The sequence below is a fragment of the Geotrypetes seraphini genome, chromosome 4, assembly GCF_902459505.1.
Source record: "Geotrypetes seraphini chromosome 4, aGeoSer1.1, whole genome shotgun sequence".
Lineage (NCBI taxonomy): Eukaryota > Metazoa > Chordata > Amphibia > Gymnophiona > Dermophiidae > Geotrypetes > Geotrypetes seraphini.
The window spans coordinates 131010459-131037080 of NC_047087.1; the positions used below are offsets into that span (position 1 = coordinate 131010459).

Sequence of the window (26622 nt, forward strand, 5' to 3'; positions counted from 1 at the left end):
TAAAGTGATCTAAAATAGGGTCAAACCAATTTAGAACCTCAGAATTTGATAAAATATGGTCTCTTCCATACCCCCAACCCCTTCACTGGCAAGAGATACTGGGCTCTATAACATTGCGGATGACACCAAATTGTTTAGTGGAGCTCGGACTAAGGACTACAAAGAATTGCAAAGAGACTTGAACAAACTAGGTGAATGGAAGACGAGATGGCAGATGAAGTTCAACGTTGAGAAATGTAAAGTATTACATGTGGGAAGCAGAAACCCGAGGTGCAGCTATACGATGGGAAGGATATTATTGAAGGAGAGTACCCAAGAAAGGGACTTGGAGGTAATGGTGGACATGACAATGAAGCCAATGGCACAGTGCAGCGCGGCCGCTAAGAAGGCAAATAGAATGCTAGGCATAATCAAGAAGGGTATTACAACCAGAACGAAAGAAGTTATCCTGCCGTTGTATTGGGCGATGGTGCGTCCGCATCTGGAGTACTGCATCCAATATTGGTCACCGTACCTTAAGAAAGATATGGCGTTTCCCGAGAGGGTTCAGACGAGAGCGACACATCTGATAAAAGGTATGGAAAAACTTTCATACGCTGAGAGATTGGAAAAACTGGGACTCTTTTCCCTGGAGAAGAGGAGACTTAGAGGGGAAATGATAGAGACTTACATGATGCCATTGTACAGAGCCATGGTGAGACCTCATCTGGAATACTGTGTGCAATTCTGGAGGCCACATTACCGTAAGGATGTGCTCAGAATTGAATCGGTTCAGCGGATGGCCACCAGGTTGGTCTCGGGGCTAAAGGGTCTCCCGTATGAAGAAAGACTGAGCAAATTGCAGCTCTACACTCTCGAAGAGCGTAGGGAGAGGGGAGACATGATTGAGACATTTAAGTACATCACGGGACGGATTGAGGTGGAAGATGATATCTTTCTTCTCAAGGGACCCTCGACCACAAGAGGACATCCGCTCAAACTCAAGGGAGGGAAGTTTCGTGGAGACGCCAGGAAGTACTTCTTCACGGAGAGAGTGATTGAGCATTGGAACAAGCTTCCAGTACAGGTGGTCGAGGCATGCAGAATCCCAGACTTCAAGAACAAATGGGATACCTATGTGGGATCCCTACGAGGTCATGCCAAGGGATAGGGTCACTAGGACTTGAATGAGCGGGTCAGTAGAGTGACAGTATAATTACAATTGTGCTTTAGGGGGTCAGTAGACTTAAGAGGGTGGGTAAATGGTGTGGGCAGACTTGATGGGCTATAGCCCTTATCTGCCGTCATCTTTCTATGTTTCTATGTTTCTATGATCATGAAAGGCATAGAGAGAGTGGAGAGGGACAGATTCTTCAAAATTTCAAAAATAAAAGAACAAGAGGGCATTCGGAAAAACTGAAAGGGGACAGATTCAAAACCAATGCTAGGAAGTTCTTCTTCACCCAATGTGTGGTGGATACCTGGAATGCGCTTCCAGAGGACGTAATAGGGCAGCATACGGTACTGGGGTTCAAGAAAGGATTGGACAATTTCCTGCTGGAAAAGGGGATAGAGGGGTATGGATAGAGGATTACAGTTCAGATCCTGGACCTGTTGGGCCACCGTGTGTGCGGACTGCTGGGCATGATGGACCTCTGGTCTGACCCAGCGGAGGCACTGCTTATGTTCTTATGTTCTTATTGAGAACTATGGGCATTTATGGCACTGTAATCTTTTTTTCTTTTAATTAACCTCTTAATAGACCTTCCTGAAGATTTGTAGAGTAGCCTAATGGTTAATGTATTTGGATAAGAACCAGGGGACCCAGATTCAAATTCTTCCTCAGCTGAAGTAGGATTTGAACCTGGGTCTCCAGAATTTAGGCTACCCCTCTGCACTGTATAAACATCTGTGTGACTATTTTATAACATGGATTTTGCCACAAAGGTGTCCACGCCCTTGTTTTGCCCTGTTCATAGTTTGAATATTACAGTCCATAAAATAGATGTTCATGTTGGATGTCACCAGCATCTCGATGTCCATTTCTCATATATTTTAGAACAGGCTCGAGTAATGGGCATCTACATGGCAGATGAGGTTCAACGTGGATAAGTGTAAGGTGATGCATGTAGGTAACAAAAATCTCTTGCACAAATACAGGATGTCCGGGGCGGTATTTGGAGAGACCTCCCAGGAACGAGACTTGGGAGTTCTGATCGACATGTCGATGAAGCCATCTGCGCAATGTGCGGTGGTGGCAAAAAGGGCAAACAGAATGCTAGGAATAATAAAGAAGGGGATCACGAACAGATCGGAGAAGGTTATCATGCAGTTGTACTGGGTTATGGTGCGCCCTCACCTAGAGTACTGCGTCCAGCACTGGTCACCGTACATGAAGAAGGACACGGTACTACTCAAAAGGGTCCAGAGAAGAGCGACTAAGATGGTTAAGGGGCTGGAGGACTTGCCATACAGCAAAAGATTAGAGAAACTAGGCCTCTTTTCCCTCAAGCAGAGGAGATTGAGAGGGGCATGATCGAAACATTCAAGGTACTGAAGGGAATAGACTTAGTAGATAAGGACAGGTTGTTCACCCTCTCCAAGGCAGGTAGACCGAGAGGGCATTCTCTAAAATTGAAAGGGGATAGATTTTGTACAAACATAAGGAAGTTCTTCTTCACCCAGAGAGTGGTAGAAAACTGGAACTCTCTTCCGGAGTCTGTCATAGGGGAAAACACCCTCCAGGGATTCAAGACAAAGTTAGACAAGTTCCTGCTGAACCAGAACATACGCAGGTAGGGCTAGTCTCAGGGCGCTGGTCTTTGACCAGAGGGCTGCCACGTGAGTGGACTGCTGGGCATGATGGACCATTGGTCTGACCCAGCAGCGGCAATTCTTATGTTCTTATGTTCTTTTCATGTTCTCCAACTACTATACTGCTGTTTATACTGATGTTGACCCGAAGTCGGGGGAATAATTTCTTTTAAAGCTACTAATGGTCAATGTATGAGTAGCTCAACCATCTGTTACTTTATTGTTGTTGACAATTGATTTTAATATTTTATTTGTTTCATGTGATGAAAAATTTAATAAAACCATTAAAAAAAAGAACAGTGTCAGAGTTCTGTGCATCTCCCCCACTCTGAGGGAATATCCAGAAGAGGAAGTGGCAACATCCTGTAGACTCCCTCACAGACACCTAGATTTTCTTCAACATCTGATAAGCTCTCCTCTCCTCATTAGACCCATTTCTAGGATCTTCATCTTCCCAGCACATTTTTGGCTTTCTCAGTAGTTTAACCAGGTTCAGACAAAGGACAGTTTTTGTTTTGACTTCCCCATACTTTATAAGAACATAAGAATAGCAATACTGGATTAGACCAATGATCCATCTAGCCTAGTGTCCTGTTTCCAACAGTGGCCAATCCAGATCACTAGTAGCAACATTCCACGCTACCCTTTCCACGCTACCCAGGTCAAGCAGTGGCTTCCTCCCTGTCTATTTCTGAAGCACCTATTTTGTTAGTCAACCATTAACTTAGCTCTTCTAACCGCTGGGATAATTCCTTCTGCTGCTATACAGCTCCTGTTGAAAGCAGTTCTTAGTTTTCTTCCTTTTTCTATATGAACTATAGCGGGTTTAATATTGAATAAGCTGATTTATAGTGCATTTTTTCCCCTGTGTGGCTAGATATAGAAATAAATTTCACAAACTTACTAACATTTTACATTTTTATAGTTTGCGATGCTAAACTGTGAACAATTCTGCTATAAGTAATTCACCTCCATTTTTAGCTATGCAAGCAATTGCTTTCTGTTTTTTCTATTCACAGTTTGTTTCAACCAATTATAATCTGGCCATGCATGTCATGACAAGTTTCTCCCCAGGCTATAACCTTGCCTTCTCGTTTATAAGCTGTCTTAATTTACCGGTATGTATTTACAAGAACTAGTAGCTTTCATTTCTCCCATTTTACCTATGAAAATCGAAACTGAATAAAGGATAAATGCGGAAGCAACTTCAAGGTACAGGATTTTCTCAGCACTGTGAGGAGCACAGAAGTTCACATTACCTTCTCACAGGTGAACTACTGAATACCCTGCCCCACGACCTTCAGTGTCACTGGTAAGATAGATATCAGCAAGTAGGAACTATTTGATCACTCTGTGTTGTGGGAAATCTGGGAGGGGGACTTAGTTCTTCTTATTTCTTAGTTTTTCTTACTTATTATTACATTGGAGAAACTTTGTTCTACTTATTGCATTGGAGAAATAATTAATTATATTGAAAATGTACTATTCTTATCATCATTTGTATATTGCACACAAAATGTACATTGTACTTTACAAAAGACACATAATTGATAGTACTCCTAATCAAGATGGATATAATGAAAATCTATGAAGACAGTGTAGTCCAATGAAGTATTTTGATTATCATCAGCTGTGATGTTGGGGCTATTAATTTTTAAACTTAACTCTGTTTATAGATACTGATTAGCCTATTGATAACTATTTAAGCTAATTTAAGATTTAAAAAGCAATTCACTTTAGAAAATGAACCAGTGAGGAACTTACACGTCAAGTTTAAGGCTATGAACAGAGTGAGCCTGACGTGGTGTTCTGAGTTTCAAGAAAAAAACCTTATATGCATTGGTTTTTGTATATGTTCCTACTGAATATACATAGTAGTAGTGAGATTGACAAAAGCCATTCCTTCCAATCTTGATGCCTGGCTCAGTTCTGAATGTCCCAAACATAGGTGTACTATAATGGTGTTCTCTTTCTTTAGAATACAGCAGAAAAAGAAACTTTTCCCAGCACAGTTGCAATGAAATTCCACCTTCATCAAAAGGCTGTCTTCAAACTTTAAATATCCATGCCACTCAATCAAAATAGGCTGCAGCTCTTTTACTTCCTGCTGAGCTATGTATGAACTAACCTGTCTGTTCACCACAATTATTCCCCAAGGGGTTTTACTCTTCCCACTCGAAAACAAGGAAAGAATGACTCAGCTTCCTCTCATGTTCCTTGCCTCAACCTCAGCCACTCTCTCAGTATCTGCCTCTAGAGTTTATTGGGATTTATTAACTGCCTTTATGAAGGGATTCACTCAAGGCAGTGTACAGCAATTACAATTCAACATAAAACTTGCAATTTTGTTAACAGCATTAACAGTAGTAAAAGACCAAATTTAAACATAAATATAGTGAATGAGGTAAACTCAAAATCAGCAAATTGAAACTTAACAATAGGACTACCATGAAACAGTTAAAAAATATACTTATTAACAGCACTGAAATTCAAATATGAGAGAGATAAGGCTCCTTTTATTAAGGTGCGTTTTTAGCACGCGCTGCATTGCTCAATGCTGTCGTTAGCATCTAGCGTGCGTTAAAAACGCTAGCACAGCTTAGTAAAAGAAGCCCATAATGTAATGTCAGCATAATACTTATAAAATACCTATAAGCAAATAATAAATCAGCAGAGGAACTGGAGTAAATAAACCTCAATATATACAAACTACAAACCCCCAGTTATAAATGCTAAAAAGAGATTATGTACTTACCCTGGTAAGCTCTTTTCCAGTAGATAGGTGAGACATTCTAGACATATGGGTTATTTCCCCATAGCCGCATACTGTTGCAGAAGGAATCCACTCCGGATTTTTTACTCTGCCTCTGTTATACTTCACTGGGCTCTCTAGCTCCGCCTACAGTTAGTACCCAAGCACATAGAGACATCCAATACACATGAAGTAGAGTCACCTATAGCAATGGCTTAAACAAATTGTTCTGCTCAAAAAGTAACTAAACAGTACCGTTAACCTCCAACACAGGCTTCACACTATCACTTGGAATGCTTCTAGGGACAGGGCCCACTTGCCCAGATCCGAAAAAAATGATATCCATTTTTTTAAAAATCCACTTCTACTCACCATGTTAGCGATTGATGTATCCGGGGATCTGGTGTAACTTCCACAAAAACCAGCACATTAGTTGGTTTTCTCACGGTGTATTTTTATACACTTACAACTCTCTCTGCAGAATTCTTTGGTGGGTTATCCATTCACAGAGGCTTTATTGTATGTCTATGGCCCATGCTACAGATCCATACAGATCTTGTTTGTTTTGGCTAGTCATTTTAGATATCAGATTGACCACTATGAGTCTAGAACATTGTTCCTTATAACCATGTCACACCTTCTATTGTTTTAGTTTAGGATGTTAATTCACATGACTAGCAATTCCTAAAATACACCACACACATTTGTAATTTCAAAACTCTTTATTTTAAAACAATAAATATTTTAGTTGCACATTACATGTTTAAACTTTTATACAAAAAAAACCCCAAGCAAGTACATTCTGTATTTTCCCCAACCCAAAGAATAAAAATATATTTTAAAAATTTATGATAAACCACCCTCTCTACCTTATCAGCTATCACCATGACAACAGGGGCTGCTACCCCTACAAACATTAACCAGGGCTTAGCCAAGGCTTGTTCATGGCTTTGTATTTGGAAGCTGGTATTTGTGAGCTGTAAAAAATTAAAATCCTAACAGGGGGGACTGACTGACTCGACTTCAACACAGAGAACAATTTTGGATATTTGAGCTTCAATCTTTAACCCCCAAGGGTCTGAATGACTATATAGAGTGGCAACACACTTACTGAGCGTGAATGTTTCTTTAAAGGATTTGCTTCAAGGTCTTTTGCAAGCTGTCTTGGTCAGGTGCTTGATCACCTGACTTTTTCATTTCACCTGTTTCTGTTTCTGCGAGTTAAAAAGAGGGCGTCCTCTCCATACCAGTGCCATTTCTTTCCTGCTTCATTTACAAACTTGAGAGTCATTGAGCAGTGCGGTTCCTGAGGAAGGGGGTGTTCACCCCCGAAACGGAGTCCATTGGACGTTTACTTCATTTACTGCTTATGGATCACCATCTCCACTACACACGGAGAAGCTAAGTTCTTACAGGCTGTGTATCTTTGAGCTTGGTTGGATTTGGACACTAACTTTCCAGTTTGGCCCCCAGCTTAGGGGTAAGAGATGAACTCCTTCTTTAGTTTGATAATGTGTGTTTTTTCATTCGAGTTTTTTCACACATTGCACATTTTGCACTAGTCTAGCACTATAAAAATTATCCGGAGCAAGCCCGGGGATGTTTCGCAGTTAACACCTTTCTGGGTGTAAACCCGCGACAGCTTTTCCCTGGAGTTTCCAGAGGTTGCTGTGTGACTGAGGGCTTGACCGTTTAATACTTTTAAATTATAGAATTATTTTCATTTTTTGCTCAGTTTGGAGTTGGACTTCATCTCTTTTCCCTAATCTTTGTAGACTTCTTGGGGTGAGGGAGGTTCTTTCTTTTGTCTACTTGGAGTAGAGACATACTGTGTTCCACCACATAGTGTAATTAAGTGAAGAAAAATCTTTCCAACAAGAGAGTATAGTTTTTATCATCAACAACAATAAAGATTTGAGTAATTTAGCTTCATATTTATCAAGAGGTACCTGGAGTGCACAAGATCCAAAAATGACAATCGCATAGGACAGTTCATCTGAAATAGGGAGCAACTTACAGATCATAGTCCAAACATCACCCCACAATAGTTGTAAATGAGGGCAGTAGTAAATCATATGACTCAACGTACCTATTTCCTTGAAACAAGACCAACATCGGTCAGATACAGTGTTATTCATTTTAGAGAGTCTGACAGACGTCCAATAAGCCCTATGGTATAAATAGAGGACCATTTGTAGAATAGCAGAGGACTTTAAGGCCTTAAAGGACAATAACCAGGTATCAACCCATGCTGTACGATCAAGATCCAGTTTGGTTTCATAAGCCCAAATATCATATAGAGCAGGTGAGGGCTCAAACTTCTTGCGATGAAGAAACTTGTACAATAGGAGGCCTGACCAGGCTGTGAGATTAAAGCTGAGGCCCATACTAGTATGGAGGGTGGCGTTGACACAAGCTTGGTTGACTTTAGATAAGCTCTGACACTATGTTGCAACTGTAACCAATGATATTGCTGGGAAGGTTCCAGCCCATAAGAAGAGCAAAGTACAGTAAAGTCAATAAAACCAGTGGAAGACAGCAGGTGATGAAGAGCCCAGAGTCCACGCTTACGCCAAGACTTCCATTCAATGTATTGTCCCTGACTCTGCACGTGAGGGTTTCTCCAATTGGGCGAATGCAAAGTATCATTCCATTTCACGGGAGCAAGGTAATCGACTTCGCGTAGAGCCACTCTAGTTGATGCTAAAATTTGATGTTTCTTTATCAAAATCGTGACTCAACCAAAAGCAGGAGTAACCTACTTCCTAGGGCAAAGATCTTCACTAAAAACTTTAAATTTCATATAACTAGAACCAAATGGAGATGTCCTGCTTCCGTACGTTGCTGATGTGAGGGAGATATTGATTTTGACTCGTAGCACTTGATCTGCAAAGTCCTCGGCAGTTGCCATAAGGTCTCAGTGTCCTGTTTTCTGGTGGCAGCAGGTGTGACCACAAGAATCAGTGACCACCGACCCAGCGCTCTCTCCATCTTCAACTCTCGCCACATAGGCCCATATTTAAAGAGACAGGAACCCGATGAGAGCCGTACACCGACGGACCCCTAAAAATCAAATAGATCACAGCCGGAAGCCAGCAACTGAAGAGCAAGCTAAAGTAAAATGCTTTGTATTACTTAGGAATGACTTTTTACCATATTTATTTGGAAACGACACAAGTATAAAAGGTCCGACCGCTTCCATAGGCCCAAATCCGCAAAAGACCTGAGAAGTACTACATAGGGCAACATAATCTGCGGTGAAAAGTGATCAAGTAGGAAACTGCTCTGCATGAAAAGCTCCATCTCTACACACCTCCAATCCTTTCTTCTCTTGATCGGCAGAGAATGAGTGTGCTCCCACCGCAATGCACAGGTAGTCCCATCTTCACAGAGTCTCTAGCCCTTTTACTTCCGAGGTGGGAGGTAGAGTGATGTGCTCTCGACGTTTCTCAGTGACAATGGGTACAGGGAATGCAAGGCAAATTATGCTTATCTCCAGAGCCCCGCCCTTGAATTGCGATCTCCAGCCATTCTCATCAAATCATATCCAGCCAGGCTTTCTATAAAATTAACATACTGCCATCAAAATCATCAGGCCTAAGAGTTTCAACCCAGTTATATCATCGGGCTCCCTGGCTCTATACGAACATGAAGATTCTTCAAAGCCTCTTCTATTTCTTCTTCCCTTCCCCTCTCTTCTTCGGATTCGTCTGACGTCAGATATCTATTTGAATATATTAATGCAGCTGTTTTTCCTGCTCAAGTGTAGAATCTTCTTCTGTTTTAAATAATATTAGTTCCATTACAGTTAAAAATCCGTTGCAGCATGCATTTTTAATATGAAACAAAGTCAGTAACAAAAATATTAAATTATTTCTATACTTCTCCAAACTTTTCCATATCAAGGTAAAAAAACAAACAAAACTAAGACACAGTTACTCTCAATATAATAATCTCTAGTTCATAGGTGTTTCTTGAGATGACAGAAACTCTAAGTTTTTCCGGATCCTCAAATTGATGAAATTTTTCTTTATATGTAATTCTCATCAGTGCTAGATAATATAACCCATATTAGCTCCAATGTCCTTTAACGGTTGTCTTAATTGTAAAAATTGTTTTCTCAGCTGAATAGTCTCTTTGGCAAAATCCAGAGCAAAGAGTAACTTGGAATCTTTATATGTCAATTTTTTTGTTTCTTTTGCTACTTTTAAAATCTCTAATTCATGTTGAAATCTCAGTAATCTTACTATTACTGGCCTGGGTTTTTCTTGATTTTGAGATTTTCTCCCCGGGATCCTGTGTGCTCTCTCTATTTCAATCGGCATTTTCAATTTGATAGGAAGTATTTTCGATAATGTTTCTTCTAAAAAGGAAATCATATTTCTTCCTTCTGCCCCTTCCTTTAATCCAAGGATCCTAAAATTCTGTCTTCTTGATCTGTTCTCAAGATCTATCATTTTTTTACCCATTTCTTTTAGGATCTTATGATCTTCTTTATGTTCTTTTCGCACATGTTCAACCTTTTCTATTCTATTTTCAATCTTATCCATTCTGTTGTTTACCAAATCCAATTTGCTATTCATGATATTCATCTCCTTTTTCATCTCAATTAACATTAAATTGATATTTCTGAGTTCCTCCATTATCTCTATTATATCCAAGGCATCCAAAGGCAAAGGAATCCCACTAGGAATCTGTGGATCTTCTTTTAATCTTTTTGTTTTTCCTGCAGATTTTGCGGGAGTTTCCTGCATCTTCTGCTTGTTAGATGCCATTAGTAGAGGATTTTATAATAAACAGAAGAAAAATTATATCTCTGGGGTCCAATAAATGTGCTCAAAGGAGGGAGCTTAACAGCTAGCCAGCCATCCACCAAGTCTCCAAGTTCCAGAATCTTAATTTTATTTTTTAAATTAGTTTTATATCCTGTCCTCCCCAGAGAGCTCAAAATGGGTTACAGTTTAACATTCACAGTGTTACAATATAACATTACATAAGGTGACAACCTCTCCAACCCCACTCCGGCGTTGTGGTGTAAACATAATAAACAAAAAAGACTTTTCTTCTCTCTCTCTCTCTCTCTCTCTCCACACACAGACTTTTTCAAAATCATAGTACAGTTTTTAGCACTAGCCGAGGCAGTAAAAGCTCTGACACTCATAGGAGCTTGTAGGAAATCTATGCGTGTCAGAGCTGTTACCACTGCGGCCAACACTAAAAACCACACTAAGGTTTTATAAAAGTGGGGGTCTGTTAGGTCCCAGTTCATGCTTTCTGTCTAACATTAGCTCGGGCAGGATACTCATTTCAAATCTGAAACTCATTTCAAATCTGACATCTCGTAATCACATAATAGAAAAAATAATTTTATTTTCTACCTTTTGTTGTCTGGTCATTTTATTATTCAAATCATGTTGGTCACAGGCTCTGGTTTCTGTTTGTCTTTTTTAACTCACTCGTCATGGTCTTCTGCCCATTTGATGTTTTCTTCTTTCTCCATGCTCACCATCCGTCTTCCATCTCTGTACCTTCCTTTCCACTGCCATATCCAAATTTCTTTCCCACTGTCTACCAGTGTTCCCTCTAAGCGGGCGGGTGTTGTGAGCAAACTTTTTTCACCGTGAGCCAAAAATATCGGGCGCCAGCAAGTTATGAGCCAACTCGCCCGATTCTCCTCTCGCCGCCCTGCCATCTGCCGTACGCCTCTTCCGATCGTGCGCTGTGACGAGAAACGTGTGCGCTGCGATGTAATATTTTGTGCGCCAGCGCACGCCAGCGCAGCTTAGCGGGAACACTGGTTCAAATGGTTTTATTTATTTCCCCAAATTTATTTTTGTTATACGCATTGAAAATATTTGATATTGCGTTTAAATCAAAATCTCAATAAACTTGAAACGAGTGCCCGTGAGATTGTGGGAGGGTTAAATACTCAAAACTTAGAAGTTTTTGCTACGCCAGCTTTCTGGTATCTTTACATACAGTGGCGTACCTAGCATATGTAACATCCGGGGCCCATCATTTTTTGGCACCCCCCCCCATCTGTAAGAAAAACATGATTTTTAGTAACAAACCACACGTCACACATGAGTACCTAGGAAAAGGCAGCATCTTACATATTGCAGTGAGCAGTACATCAATACACCCATTGTAAAACTAAACAAGCCAGACCAGCACAGATCAATCCTACACCGTCAATCCTAACAGAAAACCATGTCTTTCGAACACACAGAACACAGAAAACACCTTCGCCTAGTAAGGAATATGTAATCACAAACTAACCCCTCCCTCTTTTACAAAACTGTAGTGTGGATTTTAGCTACGGAGGTAACAGCTCTGATGCTCATAAAATTCTGAGCATCAGAGCTGCTACCACCAAGGCTGGTGCTAAAAACGCTTCACAGTTTTGTAAAAGGGGGGATAAAATAAAAATACATAGACAAAGGTTAAATTGAACCAGCAAGAAGCTGGACTCTGCATACAATGCTTCACAGAAACAGTGACACATGTCTCCTAAAGCAATAAATAAATAGAAATTTTTTTCTACCTTTGTCTTCTGTGGTTTCTCCTTTCCTCATCTTCTTGTAACTCTCTTCCTTCCATTCACTGTCTGCCGTCTCTCTTCCCCTATATGGCATCTTCTCTCCTTCTATGCCCCTTCCAGAAACTGTATGCCTCCCCCTTCCATCTCTCCTTTCACCCCATTGGTCTGGCATCTCTCTCCTCGCCTTCCCTCTCCCACACCTCTCCTCATAGTCTGGTATCTCCCCTTCCCTGATTCTCTGGCATCTCTCTCCTTTCCTTTTCTTCCATCTTTCGTTCCCCCTCCATGCTCTCACATCTCCCCCTTCCTTTTCCCTTAGACTGGCATACCTTCCTCCTATGCTCCAAGCCCTGGCATCTCCTTTAATTCCCTCCCTCATCTTCCTTCTCCCTCCAGCTGGGTACCGCAACACTATTCCCTGCAGCTCTGCACTTCCCCACAATTGCCATGCTTCGGTTCCTCTTCTTCCTTCCTTCCCCCCCCCCCCCCCCGCGGGACCCTGCGGCACCATCAACTCTTACTCCCTCTAATGTCGGCCCTGCAGCTCCAGACTTCCTCGCACCTTCTCCCCTCCCCCTTTGGATCGCTATTATTTTAAATGTTATAGCCGCGGAGCTGTATCCATCAGTGGAGATGTCTAACCTCGGCCTGCCCCGGAACTCTTACTGCAGCAGCCGCCCGTCTAGGCAGGAACAGGAAGTCACTGTTGCAGTAAGAGTTCCGGGGCAGGCCGAGGTTAGACATCTCCACTGATGGATACAGCTCCGCGGCTATAACATTTAAAATAATAGCGATCCAAAGGGGGAGGGGAGAAGGTGCGAGGAAGTCTGGAGCTGCAGGGCCGACATTAGAGGGAGTAAGAGTTGATGGTGCCGCAGGGTCCCGCGGGGGGGGGGGGGGGAGGAAGGAAGGAAGGAAGAAGAGGAACCGAAGCATGGCAATTGTGGGGAAGTGCAATCCCCCCAATGCGTCCCCTTACCTCACCTCCCCTTACCTTTGCGACGCGTGTGTGCGCTGTGAAGAGAAACTTTGCGCTGCGATGTAATATTTTGTGCGCGCGCGCAGGCCAGCACACCTTAGCGGGAACACTGCTGTCTACCATTTCTCTTCTTTCTCTCTCTCTCTCCCTGCCTTGTGCCCTGGTTAAACCTCTCTATTCCCCTCCATGCAGCATCTCTATCTGCCCGCCACCCTATGTCCAACATTTCTCTTTCTCTCTCTCTCTCTGTTCTCTATACATATCTTCCTCTCTTCTACCATATGCAAGTTTTGTCCCTCTTACCCCTGTTGTATCTCTCCCTTACTCTCCTCCATCCCTTGTCCAACAATTCTTCCTTTCTCCCCCATGTACAGCAGCTTTCCATCCATCCTTACTATCCTCTTGTGCAGCAGTTTTCCATTCCTCCCTCCCATCCCCCTGTGCAGCACCTCCAGACGTGACTGACCCCACCACCACCATGAGATTTGACAAGCAGTGCTGTGAACAGGCTGTTTGTGGCCTGCTCCGCGAGGGCTTCTCTCTGCTGTGTCATCAGTGATACAACAGAGGGAAGGCCCCGGTGAGGTGGGCCACAAGCAGCCTGTTCTCTCATTGTCAGCAGCCTTAATTTGCTGCTCTGCCACGTCGGCCCTTCCTATCTGCCAGATCCCGGAAGGACTGAGACTGGCAGAGCAGTGAAGTTCCCGGACCATGACACTGACACTGATCTCGGGAGCACCCCCTTATGGTCTGCACCTGGGGCAGACCATCCCCTCTTGGTACGTCACTGATTCTGACTCGACCAAGATCCCTTCTCTGCATATCCCCAGTTCTACTCTCTATCAGAACTGCCACCACCCTCTCTTTACTGAAGCCTCTCTTTGGGACCACCTTATACAGCCAACTCCAACCTGTATAATTAGGACTGTGACAAACCTACTGCATCCCCGAGGTTTATCACAGGGAAATATAATAAAACATATAAACCCCGGTGCAGAAGGGCTGACCAGGTCAGTGCCCAAGAGAGCAATTCAGCTGACTACCCTGTGAACAGTGAGAAAACCATGGAGACAGAACAAGAAAGCTTTGCTTTACCCAAGGTAGTGTCTAAGCAAAAGCAGAAATCTCTGCTCTCTCATTATCTAGTGCCTGGGAAGCAGAAGGCAGACAAGCAGTTTTCCCTGAGAGAAACGTTACAAGCAGAGGAAAGGAAACCCTCCCCCCCTGCAGCTACAGGGGAGTGGTTTCTTCCCTCAGCTTAAAACAAGGCTCTGTAGAGAGCTGAGAACGAAGGAAGGAACCAGAAGAGCTCTCGAGGCAGGATCAGTGCAGAGCCAGGAAGCCCAGCGTGAGGCTGTCCTTTCCTGGAAGCAGCCAGGACATTTTGCTGAGTCCAATTGGGACATGAGGGAGGAGCAGATGGTGAACTCTCCTGCAAAATCCTGTATTCCTGAGCCCATGATGATTGAGGAGAGTAGTGCTTCGTTTGAAAGTCAGCCAGAACAAATGAAGATAGCATAAGAACTGTGAGTCCCAAAGGGAAAAATTCTTTTACCTTGCTGTTTCTCTGCTGCCTCGCTGATAAATGGGGAAAGTGTTATGGCAGGAGTTCTATTATTGGAAACTGCCAAGTTTGCTTCCTGATTACATGGCTGAGTAAAGCACAAGAACCTAAACGTTTTTACTGTACAAACTTTAGCTTAGCTTAATCAAACGCTAGGCAGAAAGACAGCCTGGAAGTACTCTGGTATCTTGTTGCCAAACCTCCGTTCTGGCTTGCAGCTGTTGTCTGTTTGCTTTAGCAACCAGTGAGAGGCAATTAATGCTGTTTGCCTTTGAAGTTTAAACCAAAAACGTTGACTAGAAGATTGCTCTATGGTTACTGGGTAAATACAGTCCCAGCTTATTGAGTATTTTCCAGTTTACCATTACCTGCTGGACTGCATTAAAGCTGAAGGAACTTTGGACTCTGATGGCAGATAGCCTACACAATTATAAGACTCTGGTGAAGAGAAATGCTAGGACTGTGTTGCATTTGATAAAGCCCAGAGCAGATTGAATTATATTTTGTTTTGAAGAATTCTTCTCACATTTGTAAAGTTCATGCCACCGGTGGAACCGGGATTGCTTTGTGTTGCTGAGGCCAGTGGCCTAATAAAGCTTATAATTTTCATTGAAGCCATTCTGACTAATGGATTTTCTATAAAGGATTACACCAGCTGTGCTAGATAATAACCTAGGGGTGTCCTATTTGAAAAGTTTCCCTTCTTCAAAGGGGCTTACGCCAGAGTTTAAGTCATATGTCACTGCCAGGCTGCCTAAAACCGCTCGGCAAAAGCACAGGTGTGACAGGATGTAGGTGCCTATTTCTATGCACTTGGGGCCAGATTCTTTAATTGGCACCTAAAAATAAGCACCTAAAGTTATGTGCCTATTACATGTCAATTACACTTAGGCACCCATTACAGAATTGTGCCTAACTTAAAACTTAGGTGCCTGCAATGAAGGCCAGGATTTTAAAGGCTTACATTATAGGTACCCAAGTCACCTAAACATGCCTACTTTGGTGTTAAGCTATGATAGGTAATTCTACAAAAGATAGGCGCCTATCTCCCAATTAAATTTTATTTTTTCAATTATGAGCTTGGTAAAGGTCATTATAGAAGTCAATTTACTAATTAAGTTAGGCACCTATCTATTTAGTAGTCTAACTTTACGTGCCATTATAGAATTCCCCAGTTGGTATCTAAAGCCCCTAAAAATCCTGTGCATCCCTTTACCAAGGCCACAGAGACCTTTCTTAAGAAACCACTTTTTCTTTATTATGGGGTATCCTTTAGACCCCTCCCCCTTACTCAAAATATCTGTTCTCTGAAAGGATTTCTTAACATGCTTCCACCCATAACCATTTTTACCTTTTGCTTTTAAGTGGACTAAGACATCCATTTATTGTAGGGGAAATCATAGACAATGGGGAATGGTGAGAGACCAAAAGTGCTTTGCATTTAGAATAGGGATTGGCTTCTGTTTGCAATGACCTAGGAAATGTTAATGACAAATCCCATGTTATTGCATGCCATTAACAAAAGAAAAACACAAAATGCACATTTGTGGTTTTTCCTTTGCTGATAATTGTACAAAGAAGATGCACTGAGTGCACATTATTCCCCAAATTCTATAAATGACACCCAAAATTGCACACTGTAATTTGGTTATGCATCCAGATTGTGCCCACAATTTAATTTAATAATAATAATAACTTTATTTTTCTATACCGCCAACACCTAAAAAGTTCTACGCAGTTCACAGAACAAGAAGGGCTGGACATTCCAGTAATAGTACAAAGCAATCAGAAAAACAATACAATATTTCAATAATTAAAAAAATACAATATGAAACTATAACAATCATCAATCAAGAACAAATTTTTTGAACAAATAGGTCTTAACCGATTTTCTAAAGATCCAATAAGATGCAGATTGTTGAATCAGATCATCTAACCATAGTTGAACTTTGCCTACTTGATAAGCCAAAGATCAATCAAAATACTTTTTGTAACGGCAATTTTTAGGATTAGGAAAAGTGAATAAACCAGAACATTGAGAAGACTTAGTCGGACAGTACAATTCAAGATAAGAAAAGGATATAACGGAACTAATCCAAATAACATCTTATAGCAAAGCCAAGCAAATTTGAAAAGTACTCATGCTTTCATTGGCAACCAGTGCAGCTGACGATAGTAAGGGCTGACATGTTCCTGTTCTTTTAATCCGAAAATTAAACGGACTGCAGTATTTTGGATTAACCTTAATCTTCCTAAAATGGTTTTATAGGCTCCCAGCTAGATTATATTGCAGTAATCAAGAATGGATAAGATTAATGCTTGGACTAATAACCTAAAAGAAGTAGCATCAAAATACTTTTTGATGGAATACAATTTCCATAATGCAAAAAACATTTATTGGCAAGCATATCAGTATGTTACCCCCAAGGTTAAATGGTGGTCAAGTATAACTCCTAAAATTTTTAGAGACAAGACTATTGGATATTCTTGTCCTCTTATACAAAGAGTTTTATCTGTAATTTTATCATTGGGACTAGCCAAGAAAAATCTGGTTTTATCAGTGTTTAATGTCAACTTAAATTCAACAGTCCATTATTCAATCTGATTTAGAATAAAAGTGATCTGGTTTTTTATTTCAGAAGTAAAAGAAATAACTGGTATCAATATTGTGATGTCATTGGCATAAATGTAAAAAATTACATTTAAGCTTTGTAAAAGATTGGCTAAGGGTTAACATAGATGTTAAACAAAGTGGGTGATAATAGTGAGCCTTGAGGTACCCACAAGGATTACTCCAAGAATTAGAATACTGACCATTGCTAAAAACTTGATACAATCTTTTTCCTTAAAAACCCTGAAACCAATCTCAAACTTTTTCAAAAATTCCCATGGCATCCAAACAACCCAAAAGAATCTCATGATCCACCAAGTCAAAAGCACTACTAAGATCAAATTGAAGTATTAGTGTGCTAGTGCCTTGGCTTAATAAAGAATGAATATGATCAATCAGAGAGGTTTCTGTACTGAAACCTTGTCTAAAACCAGATTGGTGAACATGAAGAATGTAAAATTGTTTTAGATGTTTAATTCTAAGTTGACCAGACCTTCCATTATTTTACAGAACAAGGGTATACTTGCAATGGATCTATAATTTGTTTTGATAGATATAGTTTCTTTATGATTCTTTATGATCGGAGTAACCAAAATATGACCCAACTCATTCAGAAATAGCCCATTAATCAAAGAATAACTAATCCATTTGAACAAATCTGCCTTAAAAGTAATTGGGGCCTTCTTCATAATTGTCGGAGAACCTGGATGTAATAAACAGCTTGACTTAGCATATTTGTTGTACAACTTAATAAATTGTTGCCAATCTGGTATGTCAAAATCATTCCAGTACATGTCAGCCCTTACACCTTCTCTCAGCTGCACTGGTTGAAAATGGGGAAGATTAGTAGACTGTAAAGTGGCCCTTAACGTACAAATTTTATTATTAAAAAAATTCTGCTAATATGTCAGCAGATGGAGATTTTACATTGCTTGATTGCTTTATAGAAGCAGTATCGGTTCACTAATTTAAATAGTGTTCACTAATTTAAATAGTTCTCTACTGTTTATCTTGATTATGTCTATTTTTTGTGCATAATGATTGGAGCGTTTGTCTAAAGAACCATTTAGCGTCAATAATTGCTAATCAGGTTAAATGAGTTCTTCACGTCAGTTTTCACGAGGGAAGATATAACCAACATCCCAGAACCTGAAGAGAGCGTAAAAGGAGACCAAGATGTAAAACTGGTCAATTTAGAGGTAAGCCAAGAAGATGTACTCAAGCAGATAGACAGACTAAAGAGTGACAAATCTCCAGGTCCGGACGGCATTCACCCAAGGGTACTCAAGGAACTAAAAAACGAAATAGCGGAGCCACTTCGACAAATATACAGCCTATCCTTAAAAACCGGAGAGATCCCGAAGGACTGGAAAATAGCAAATGTCACGCCCATCTTCAAGAAGGGCTCAAGGGGAGACCCAGGAAACTACAGGCCAGTGAGCCTGACCTCAGTCCCAGGAAAGATGATGGAGGCACTGATTAAGGACAGCATCTGTGAACACATCGAAAACAATGAGCAGCTAAAACCGAGTCAGCATGGCTTCTGCAAGGGTAGGTCATGCCTCACAAACTTATTGCACTTCTTCGAGGGGGTAAACAGCCAGGTGGATAAAGGGGAATCTATAGACATCATTTACCTTGACTTCCAAAAAGCCTTCGACAAGGTACCACACGAAAGGCTGCTTAAGAAGATATGGAACCACGGGGTACAAGGGGTGATCCACCGATGGATCAAAAACTGGCTGGCGAACAGGGAACAGAGGGTTGGCGTAAAGGGCCATTACTCAGACTGGAAAGGGGTCACGAGCGGAGTTCCGCAGGGGTCGGTGCTGGGACCGCTCCTGTTCAATATCTACATAAACGACCTAGAGGCGGGAACCAAGTGTGAGGTTATTAAATTTGCAGATGACACCAAACTATACAGCAGGGCTCAAACCAGGGGAGACTGCGAAAATCTCCAAAAGGATCTAACGCAGCTGGAAAAGTGGGCCGAAAAATGGCAAATGAGCTTCAACATAGGGAAATGCAAGGTCATGCACGTGGGGAAAAAGAACCCGATGTTCACATACAGAATGGGGGGAACACCGCTAGGGGTCAGTAACCTGGAGAGAGACCTGGGAGTGATGGTAGACGCAACACTGAAGGCATCAGCGCAGTGCGCTACAGCCTCAAAGAAAGCTAACAGAATGTTGGGTATCATTAAGAAGGGTATTACGACCAGGACGAAGGAAGTCATCATGCCGCTGTATCGTGCAATGGTGCGGCCGCATCTGGAGTACTGTGTCCAGTACTGGTCGCCGTACCTCAAGAAGGACATGGCAGTACTTGAGGGAGTACAGAGAAGAGCAACTAAACTGATAAAGGGAATGGAAAATCTCCCATATACTGACAGGTTGAAGCAGTTGGGACTTTTCTCACTGGAAAAGCGGAGACTTAGAGGAGACATGATAGAAACCTTCAAGATCCTGAAGGGCATAGAAAAAGTAGACAGGGACAGATTTTTCAAATTAAGGACCAGCACAAGTACAAGGGGGCACTCGGAGAAATTGAAAGGGGACAGGTTTAGAACAAACGCTAGGAAGTTCTTTTTCACTCAGAGGGTGGTGGATACATGGAACGTGCTTCCAGAGGCTGTTGTAGACAAGAAAACATTAAATGGTTTCAAAGAAAGTTTGGATAGATTCCTAGAAGAAAAAGGGATTGAAGGGTATAGATAGGTATAGACCACTACTCAGGCAATGGGCCTGATGGGCCGCCGCGGGAGCGGACCGCTGGGCAGGATGGACCTATGGTCTGCCTCAGCGGAGGCAACTTCTTATGTTCTTATGTTCTTATGTTCTTATGTTCTTATGTTCTTATCAATTATTGGTGCTAAGTGGCAATAATTTGAATTTGCCCATGCAGTTTATTAGACACTCTTCTGTAAAGATCTGTGTGCAAATTTTTCAGCACGTAATTGAAAGGGTGCACACACTGCGCAGCCTTGGGAGGAGCATGGGAGGGTCAGGGGCATTTACATGAGAGCTGTAATCAATTGCTTTTCAGCTCATTGGCATAAAGAAAATAACAATTACATAATTTAGAAAATCATATTAGACAATTTGAGAATCTTATGCTATGTCTAAATATTACATTTTTCATAATTTATGCAAATTAAGATCTGAATATAACAAGGGTCATTGTAAATTAGCTTCCCATCAGTTAACATCAGTGCGTTGGGGGGGAGGAGCTGCTAGTTCAGCATGCTAGAGAGCAAGCATCCAATAGAAATAGACAAGGAGCTCTCCTTGTGGTCTGAAGAAGACCATCACAAAGAGTCCTATCCTATTTAAAAGCATAGATACTAGAAACTGCTATAGGCAATGCTTAACATATACACTTAAACATAAATAGCCTGATTCTATGCCTATAGGGACAGAACACTAACCATTTTCCTGTCTGTTTAGGGTTACCAGATGTCTGGATTTACCCAGTCATGTCCTCTTTTTAGAGGACTATCAGGGTGTTCACAGTTTTCTAAAATGTCCGGGCCAGGGTATGGCTTTCCCCTGTTCTCCACCTACCTCCTCTGCTGAAATTTAATCTTAGGGCTTGCAGCATCAGTGAGGTGAGCCTGCTGCCGTCGGCCTGCCCTGGAAGCCTTCTCTCTGAAGTCCACCTATGCGGGAACAGGAAGCTGTTGCAGAGAGAAGGCTTCTGGGGCAGGCAGACGGCAGCAATCTCACCTCGCTGATACTGTTGGTCAGCTGTCCCGATGATTCAGTTTTCAGCAGAGGAGGTAGATAAGTCTGTCTGGCATCGGCCTCAATTTCCCCTTGCTGGATTCAGCTAATCTTCTTTCAGTTTTTCTCCATTTGCAAGAGACGGAACGTAGAAGTTTGTCCAATACTGGCCTCAGTTCCCTCTACTCCTGCCCAAAGTAACCCCTCAATACCATGTTATTTCCATCCTCTTTCTATTTAGACATCCCATATCTATCCCACACATTTTTGAATTTTCTGTTTTTGACTCTACCATCTTGCTCAAAAGGGCATTCCAGCCATTCAGCACCCTCTATGTGAAAAAGTATTTCCTGATAGTACTCTTAAGTCTACTTCCCTATAACCTCCATTCATGTCTTCTAGCTCTATCGCTCCTATTATAACTACAGGTTATAAGGTATGACATGACCTTATATAGTTTAAACAGGGATATGAAGGCATTTAAGCAGAAACAGAGACAGTTGCAGAGGGAGGTCAGGCACAAGGCTGGGACCAAACCGTTGGGTGTGGACAAAATCATCCTGACTCCTTTGGAGCATGTGGTCTACAGGCTGCTTCTTCTGGAGGACAACCATAGCATGGGAAGCCAGGACACCTCAGCCTGGAAAGGAGGCACTGGATGTGAATACCATGAACTTCAATTCGGGAGAGAACATGGTGAAGTGATTCATTCCCAGGACACCCTCCCCCTCTCGACAACACCATCCACGTAGCCATGCAATCATTTTCAGGATGTGAGCTTCTCTGGCCTGGCCTTTACCCTCGACAGGGAGGATGGACGAGAATACCATCTGTGCACCCGACTGCTTCTACTTCTCTCCCAGAGTCACAAAGTCATTTTTGATATGTCCGCAGGGGTACTTGGCAGTATCGTTAGTGCCAACGTGGATGAGCAGCATCAGATAATAGTCATCAGGCTTGATGAGTCTTAGCAAGCTCTCCGTAACATCTTGGATTTTGGATCCAGGCAGACAGCATACCTCTCATGACATCATGTCTGGTCTGCAGATGGATGCTTCTGTCCCCCTCGGAAGGGAATCACCAACTACCACTGCCTTACGCCTCCTAGTGGTCACGGATCCAGTAATTTTGGGGATTTCAAGCATTGGTCCTTTCTCTCCTTGGGATGTTCTCATCTCTTCCACTTTTAGGACAGTATATCTGTTCTTCAGTTCAAGGACTGGGGGAGTCACAATACCAGTCTCGCAGTGTTCTGTAATTTCAGTCCAGCTGTCTTTCCTCAGCACAGCCTGTTCTTCCCCACTGCTGAAAATCTTTGACGCCTCATGAACCATTTCATCGATGTACCTCTCATTCTCATGGATGCTTCTCAGTCTTGCCATCTCCTCTGTCAGTTCCTTTACTTTCTGCATGAGCGATTCAAGCTGAAGACAGCTTGCACATAGAACCATTCCCTCTGCCTGGGTAACATTTTCTGTCTGCACTGAGACAGAAGTTGTAACCTGAGCAGTACACTTCTCCCTCCGTATTCGCTGTGATAGGGGATTAACAGAACCGCAAATACAGAAAAACCGTGAATAACTTTTTCATATGTTATTCACTGTTTTCTATTAAAACCCATTGTGAATGTGGTGAAACTGTGAATAACAAGTGGGAGACCGGGCCTGTTCCTGAAGGAGAGGCAAAACACGGTGAAGAAAGTGCTGAGAATCATCGGTTTCTCTATGCAAGCTGATGTAATTTGGGGGGGAGGAGCCAGCAAGCTAATAACCGTGAATAATTGAATCCTCGAATGCTGAAACCATGAATACAGAGGGAGAAGTGTATCTTTGGTGATATGATGATTCCCAGCCATACTGTGGTGCAGAATTACTTAGACCTGGAAGAATAAAGACAGGGCAGAAAAATCCTAGCAAAGTAATGCCCTGTTCCTGGTTGGCTGAAGAACCTATAAATCAAAAAGCTCTGCCTTGGGGTGGGCAGGAGGGAATTAACACCAGAGCCTTTCCTCAACAGCTATTTGTGCCCTAATCTGATATTATGCCCTGAAATGCAACCTAAAACATTAATCTAGGCTAAAACACTGTTTTGTATTAAACCTAACAGAGACTAAAAGCCTAACTGATTTTGCTGATCTAAAAAAGAGAACTACAATGATATAACCTATTGAAACCCAAGTTTACCTTTCCCAAGTTTGAATACCAGCAGGCAAGATATTCCAAAGGATGTTCCAGAGCAGATTGTTCCTCAGTATTTCTTCAGGTGTGGGAAAAAGGGTGAGTTTCCTCTTCCTGTCTCGTTCTTGCAAGCTGTTTCCTCCATAAGTGTTCAAGGCTTGTGTAGTTAAGGCAGAACTTACAGGAAAGGGATAGTGACAAAACTTACAGGACAGGGAGATTGAGTTCCTGTGGGGACGGGGACAAATTTGTTCCTGTGTCATTCTCTAGTTCACATTAACTGTATGACACCTGACGCAGGTGTTGATGATGAAACACAGCCTGTGTTTCATCATCAGTAAAGAACTCATGATTATCCCAGACTTGATGGCCTTTGGTGCTTTTTTTCTTGTTCTCTTTGTTGTTGCTGCTTGTATTAGAGCAAAAGTGTTGAACTTTACCACTTTCCTTATAATAACTCCATTTCCAATTATGATTTGCAGAGATGGTTTGAAAAACTGTAATTGTGGCACACTAGAGAAGAAATAATTACTTTAGCTATATTTGGGAAGATTTCTCATTATATTCAACTCATAAATACAGAGATTCACTTTGGACTGCTTAACCCTTTATATTATTCCCCTGAGGCATAAAGTCCAAGTGTAATTTTACCATATGCACTGTTTTTTTGTTTTCATCATTCCACAATACTCTCATTAACCTTCCCAGTTTCAATCTAGACAGAATATTAATCTATGACTTACTCCATCAGACCCTTTGTCAGGAATAATGACTGCTCACAAAGCATCCTATTCCAGTCGTAACCAACTTCTCTTTTTTTTTTTTTTTTTTTTGTAACAGAAAATGGAGAATTACTTGAACAACGCATATGAGCAGAAGATTCGTCCTTGCATTGATCTGATTGATGGTCTGAGGTCTCTAGGGATACAAAAGGAACTAGCTTTACCAGCAATAACTGTGATTGGAGATCAAGGCTCTGGGAAAAGTTCAGTTCTAGAAGCTCTGTCGGGAGTTGCTCTACCAAGAGGAACTGGTAAGAATGTTAGAAACTGGTCAAGATCTCTTTATAATGTCTGCCTTATATTTGCTTATTAAGGCATTTGGGAGCCCCTAGAGTTTATATTCAAAGTTCAGCTGGAGGTCTAGAGAACTTTTGGCAGTTGGATGTGGGAAACTAAATTCTGTTCAGCAATCATCTCAGTCTTTCTAACTCCTTCTCTTTGTTCTAAATATTTCATGTTCATGGCTTTCCCTCTCCTATTCGGTGAATTCCACCAAAAGAAATAGCACCTCTTGTCAAGCTTATGTCCTGTTTTTATCTTTCTGTCCATCCATATGCATCCTGCTTTTGCACCTGAAAAGTCGGTGAGGTTTTCAATCTCTAGAAATGTAGGAGAGCAATAGAAAAAAGAGCTGGTGAAGTTATTATTCCTGGCCAACTAAAGCGGGGATTAGAATTGTAATAGTGCTGTAGGTGCAATTAGTATAATTAACTTGTTCTAGGAATGATTTGCACTTGGCCCAAGTTCGGACTATATTGCTGGCAATACATGTAATTAAACTCTGGATTTTGTTGCCAGAGAATGTGGTAAAAGCAATTAATTTAACAGGGTGCTACAAAGCCAAGCAGACATCGACAGCGTGGAAGAAATGTGGTCAACTTTGAAAGCCACCATACAGGAAGCAACAAACCGCTATGTTAAATCAGTAAGCAAACGGAGTAGGAACAACAAGCCACAGTGGTTCTCTACGGAGATCTCGGACCTCATCAAAGCGAAGAAAAAAGCATTCATCTCTTACAAACAATCAGGGACACAGGACTCTAGAGTAGAATATCTGGCCAAGTCAAGGGCCGTCAAAGCAGCAGTTAGGGAGGCCAAATTCCGCATGGAGGAGTCTCTAGCAAAGAACATCCAGAAAGGAGATAAATCTTTCTTCAGGTATATCAGTGACAGAAATAAGAACTCGGGCGGGATAGTACGTCTCAGAAAACCAGACGGAGACTATGTAGAAACGGACTCGGAAAAAGCCCAACTGTTAAATAAATACTTCTGCTCAGTCTTCACCCGCGAGACGCCGGGAATCGGTCCTCAGCCACAGACAAGGGTTAAATCAGTTGACCCGTTTAGTAATTTCAAGTTTACACCCAGCAGCTTCTACTGCGAGCTGTCAAAAATCAAGGTCAACAAGGCAATGGGGCCTGACAACCTACACCCTAGGGTGCTCAGAGAGTTGGGTGATGTCCTAGCGGAACCGCTATCCGTGCTCTTCAATCTCTCCCTTAGCACAGGTAACGTCCTGATGGACTGGAAGACAGCTAACGTCATTCCACTCCAAAAGAAGGGCTCCAAGATGGAGATGGCAAATTACAGACCAGTGAGTCTCACATCAATAGTGAGCAAACTAATGGAAACCCTAATCAAACACCAATTGGATAGAATCATTGGACGAGGAGAATCTACGGGATCCCTGCCAACATGGATTTACTAAGGGGAGATCCTGCCAATCCAACCTGATCAGCTTCTTTGACTGGGTGACGAGGAAGCTGGATGCTGGTGAGTCCCTGGACATCGTCTACCTGGATTTCAGCAAAGCATTTGATAGCGTACCACACCACAGGTTGCTAAGCAAGATGAGTTCTTTAGGTTTGGGCAACACATTGACCAATTGGGTTGGGAACTGGCTTGGAGGTAGGCTTCAGAGGGTAGTGGTGAATGGCACCCCCTCCGAAATGTCAGAGGTGATAAGTGGAGTGCCACAGGGCTCTGTCCTGGGCCCGATCTTGTTCAACATCTACATAAGAGACTTGACAGAAGGGCTCCGAGGAAGAATAACATTATTCGCCGATGATGCCAAGCTAAGCAATGTAGTGAACAAGAGCACAACAGACAATAATTCAATGGCAGACGATATGCTGCATGACCTACTTCTACTGGAGCACTGGTCTAGGTCCTGGCAACTCAGTTTCAATACCAAAAAATGCAAAGCCATGCACCTGGGAAGCCGAAATCCATGCAGGATTTACACCCTAAATGGCGAGATCTTGACAAAAACTGAAGCAGAAAGAGACTTGGGGGTGATTGTCAGGGAAGACATGAAGTCTGCAAATCAAGTTGAGCAAGCTTCATCCAAAGCAAGGCAAATCATAGGTTGCATACGCAGGAGTTTAGTCAGCCGTAAACCTGAAGTCATTATGCCACTGTATAGATCCATGGTGAGACCGCACCTGGAGTACTGTGTGCAATTTTGGAGGCCACATTACCGCAAGGATGTGCTAAGACTGGAGTCGGTCCAGAGAATGGCCACCAGGATGGTCTCGGGACTCAAGGAGCTCCCATACGAGGAGCAGTTAGGGAAGTTGCAGCTCTACTCACTCGAGGAGCGTAGAGAGAGGGGAGATATAAGAACATAAGAACATAAGCAGTGCCTCCGCCGGGTCAGACCATAGGTCCATCCTGCCCAGCAGTCCGCTCCCGCGGCGGC

General features: G+C 42.2%; 1 protein-coding gene across 1 annotated transcript in view; it reads left to right on the plus strand.

Moving 5' to 3' along the window:
* Nucleotides 1-4026: 4026 nt before the first annotated feature.
* MX1 (MX dynamin like GTPase 1) overlaps nt 4027-26622 on the plus strand; it is a 109352-nt gene continuing 86756 nt past the window's right edge. Inside the window, exons 1-2 of the mRNA XM_033942024.1 lie at nt 4027-4105; nt 23980-24172. Coding sequence (XP_033797915.1) covers nt 23983-24172 — 190 coding nt within the window. The 5' untranslated portion in view covers nt 4027-4105; nt 23980-23982. The remainder of the gene's footprint in view (nt 4106-23979; nt 24173-26622) is intronic.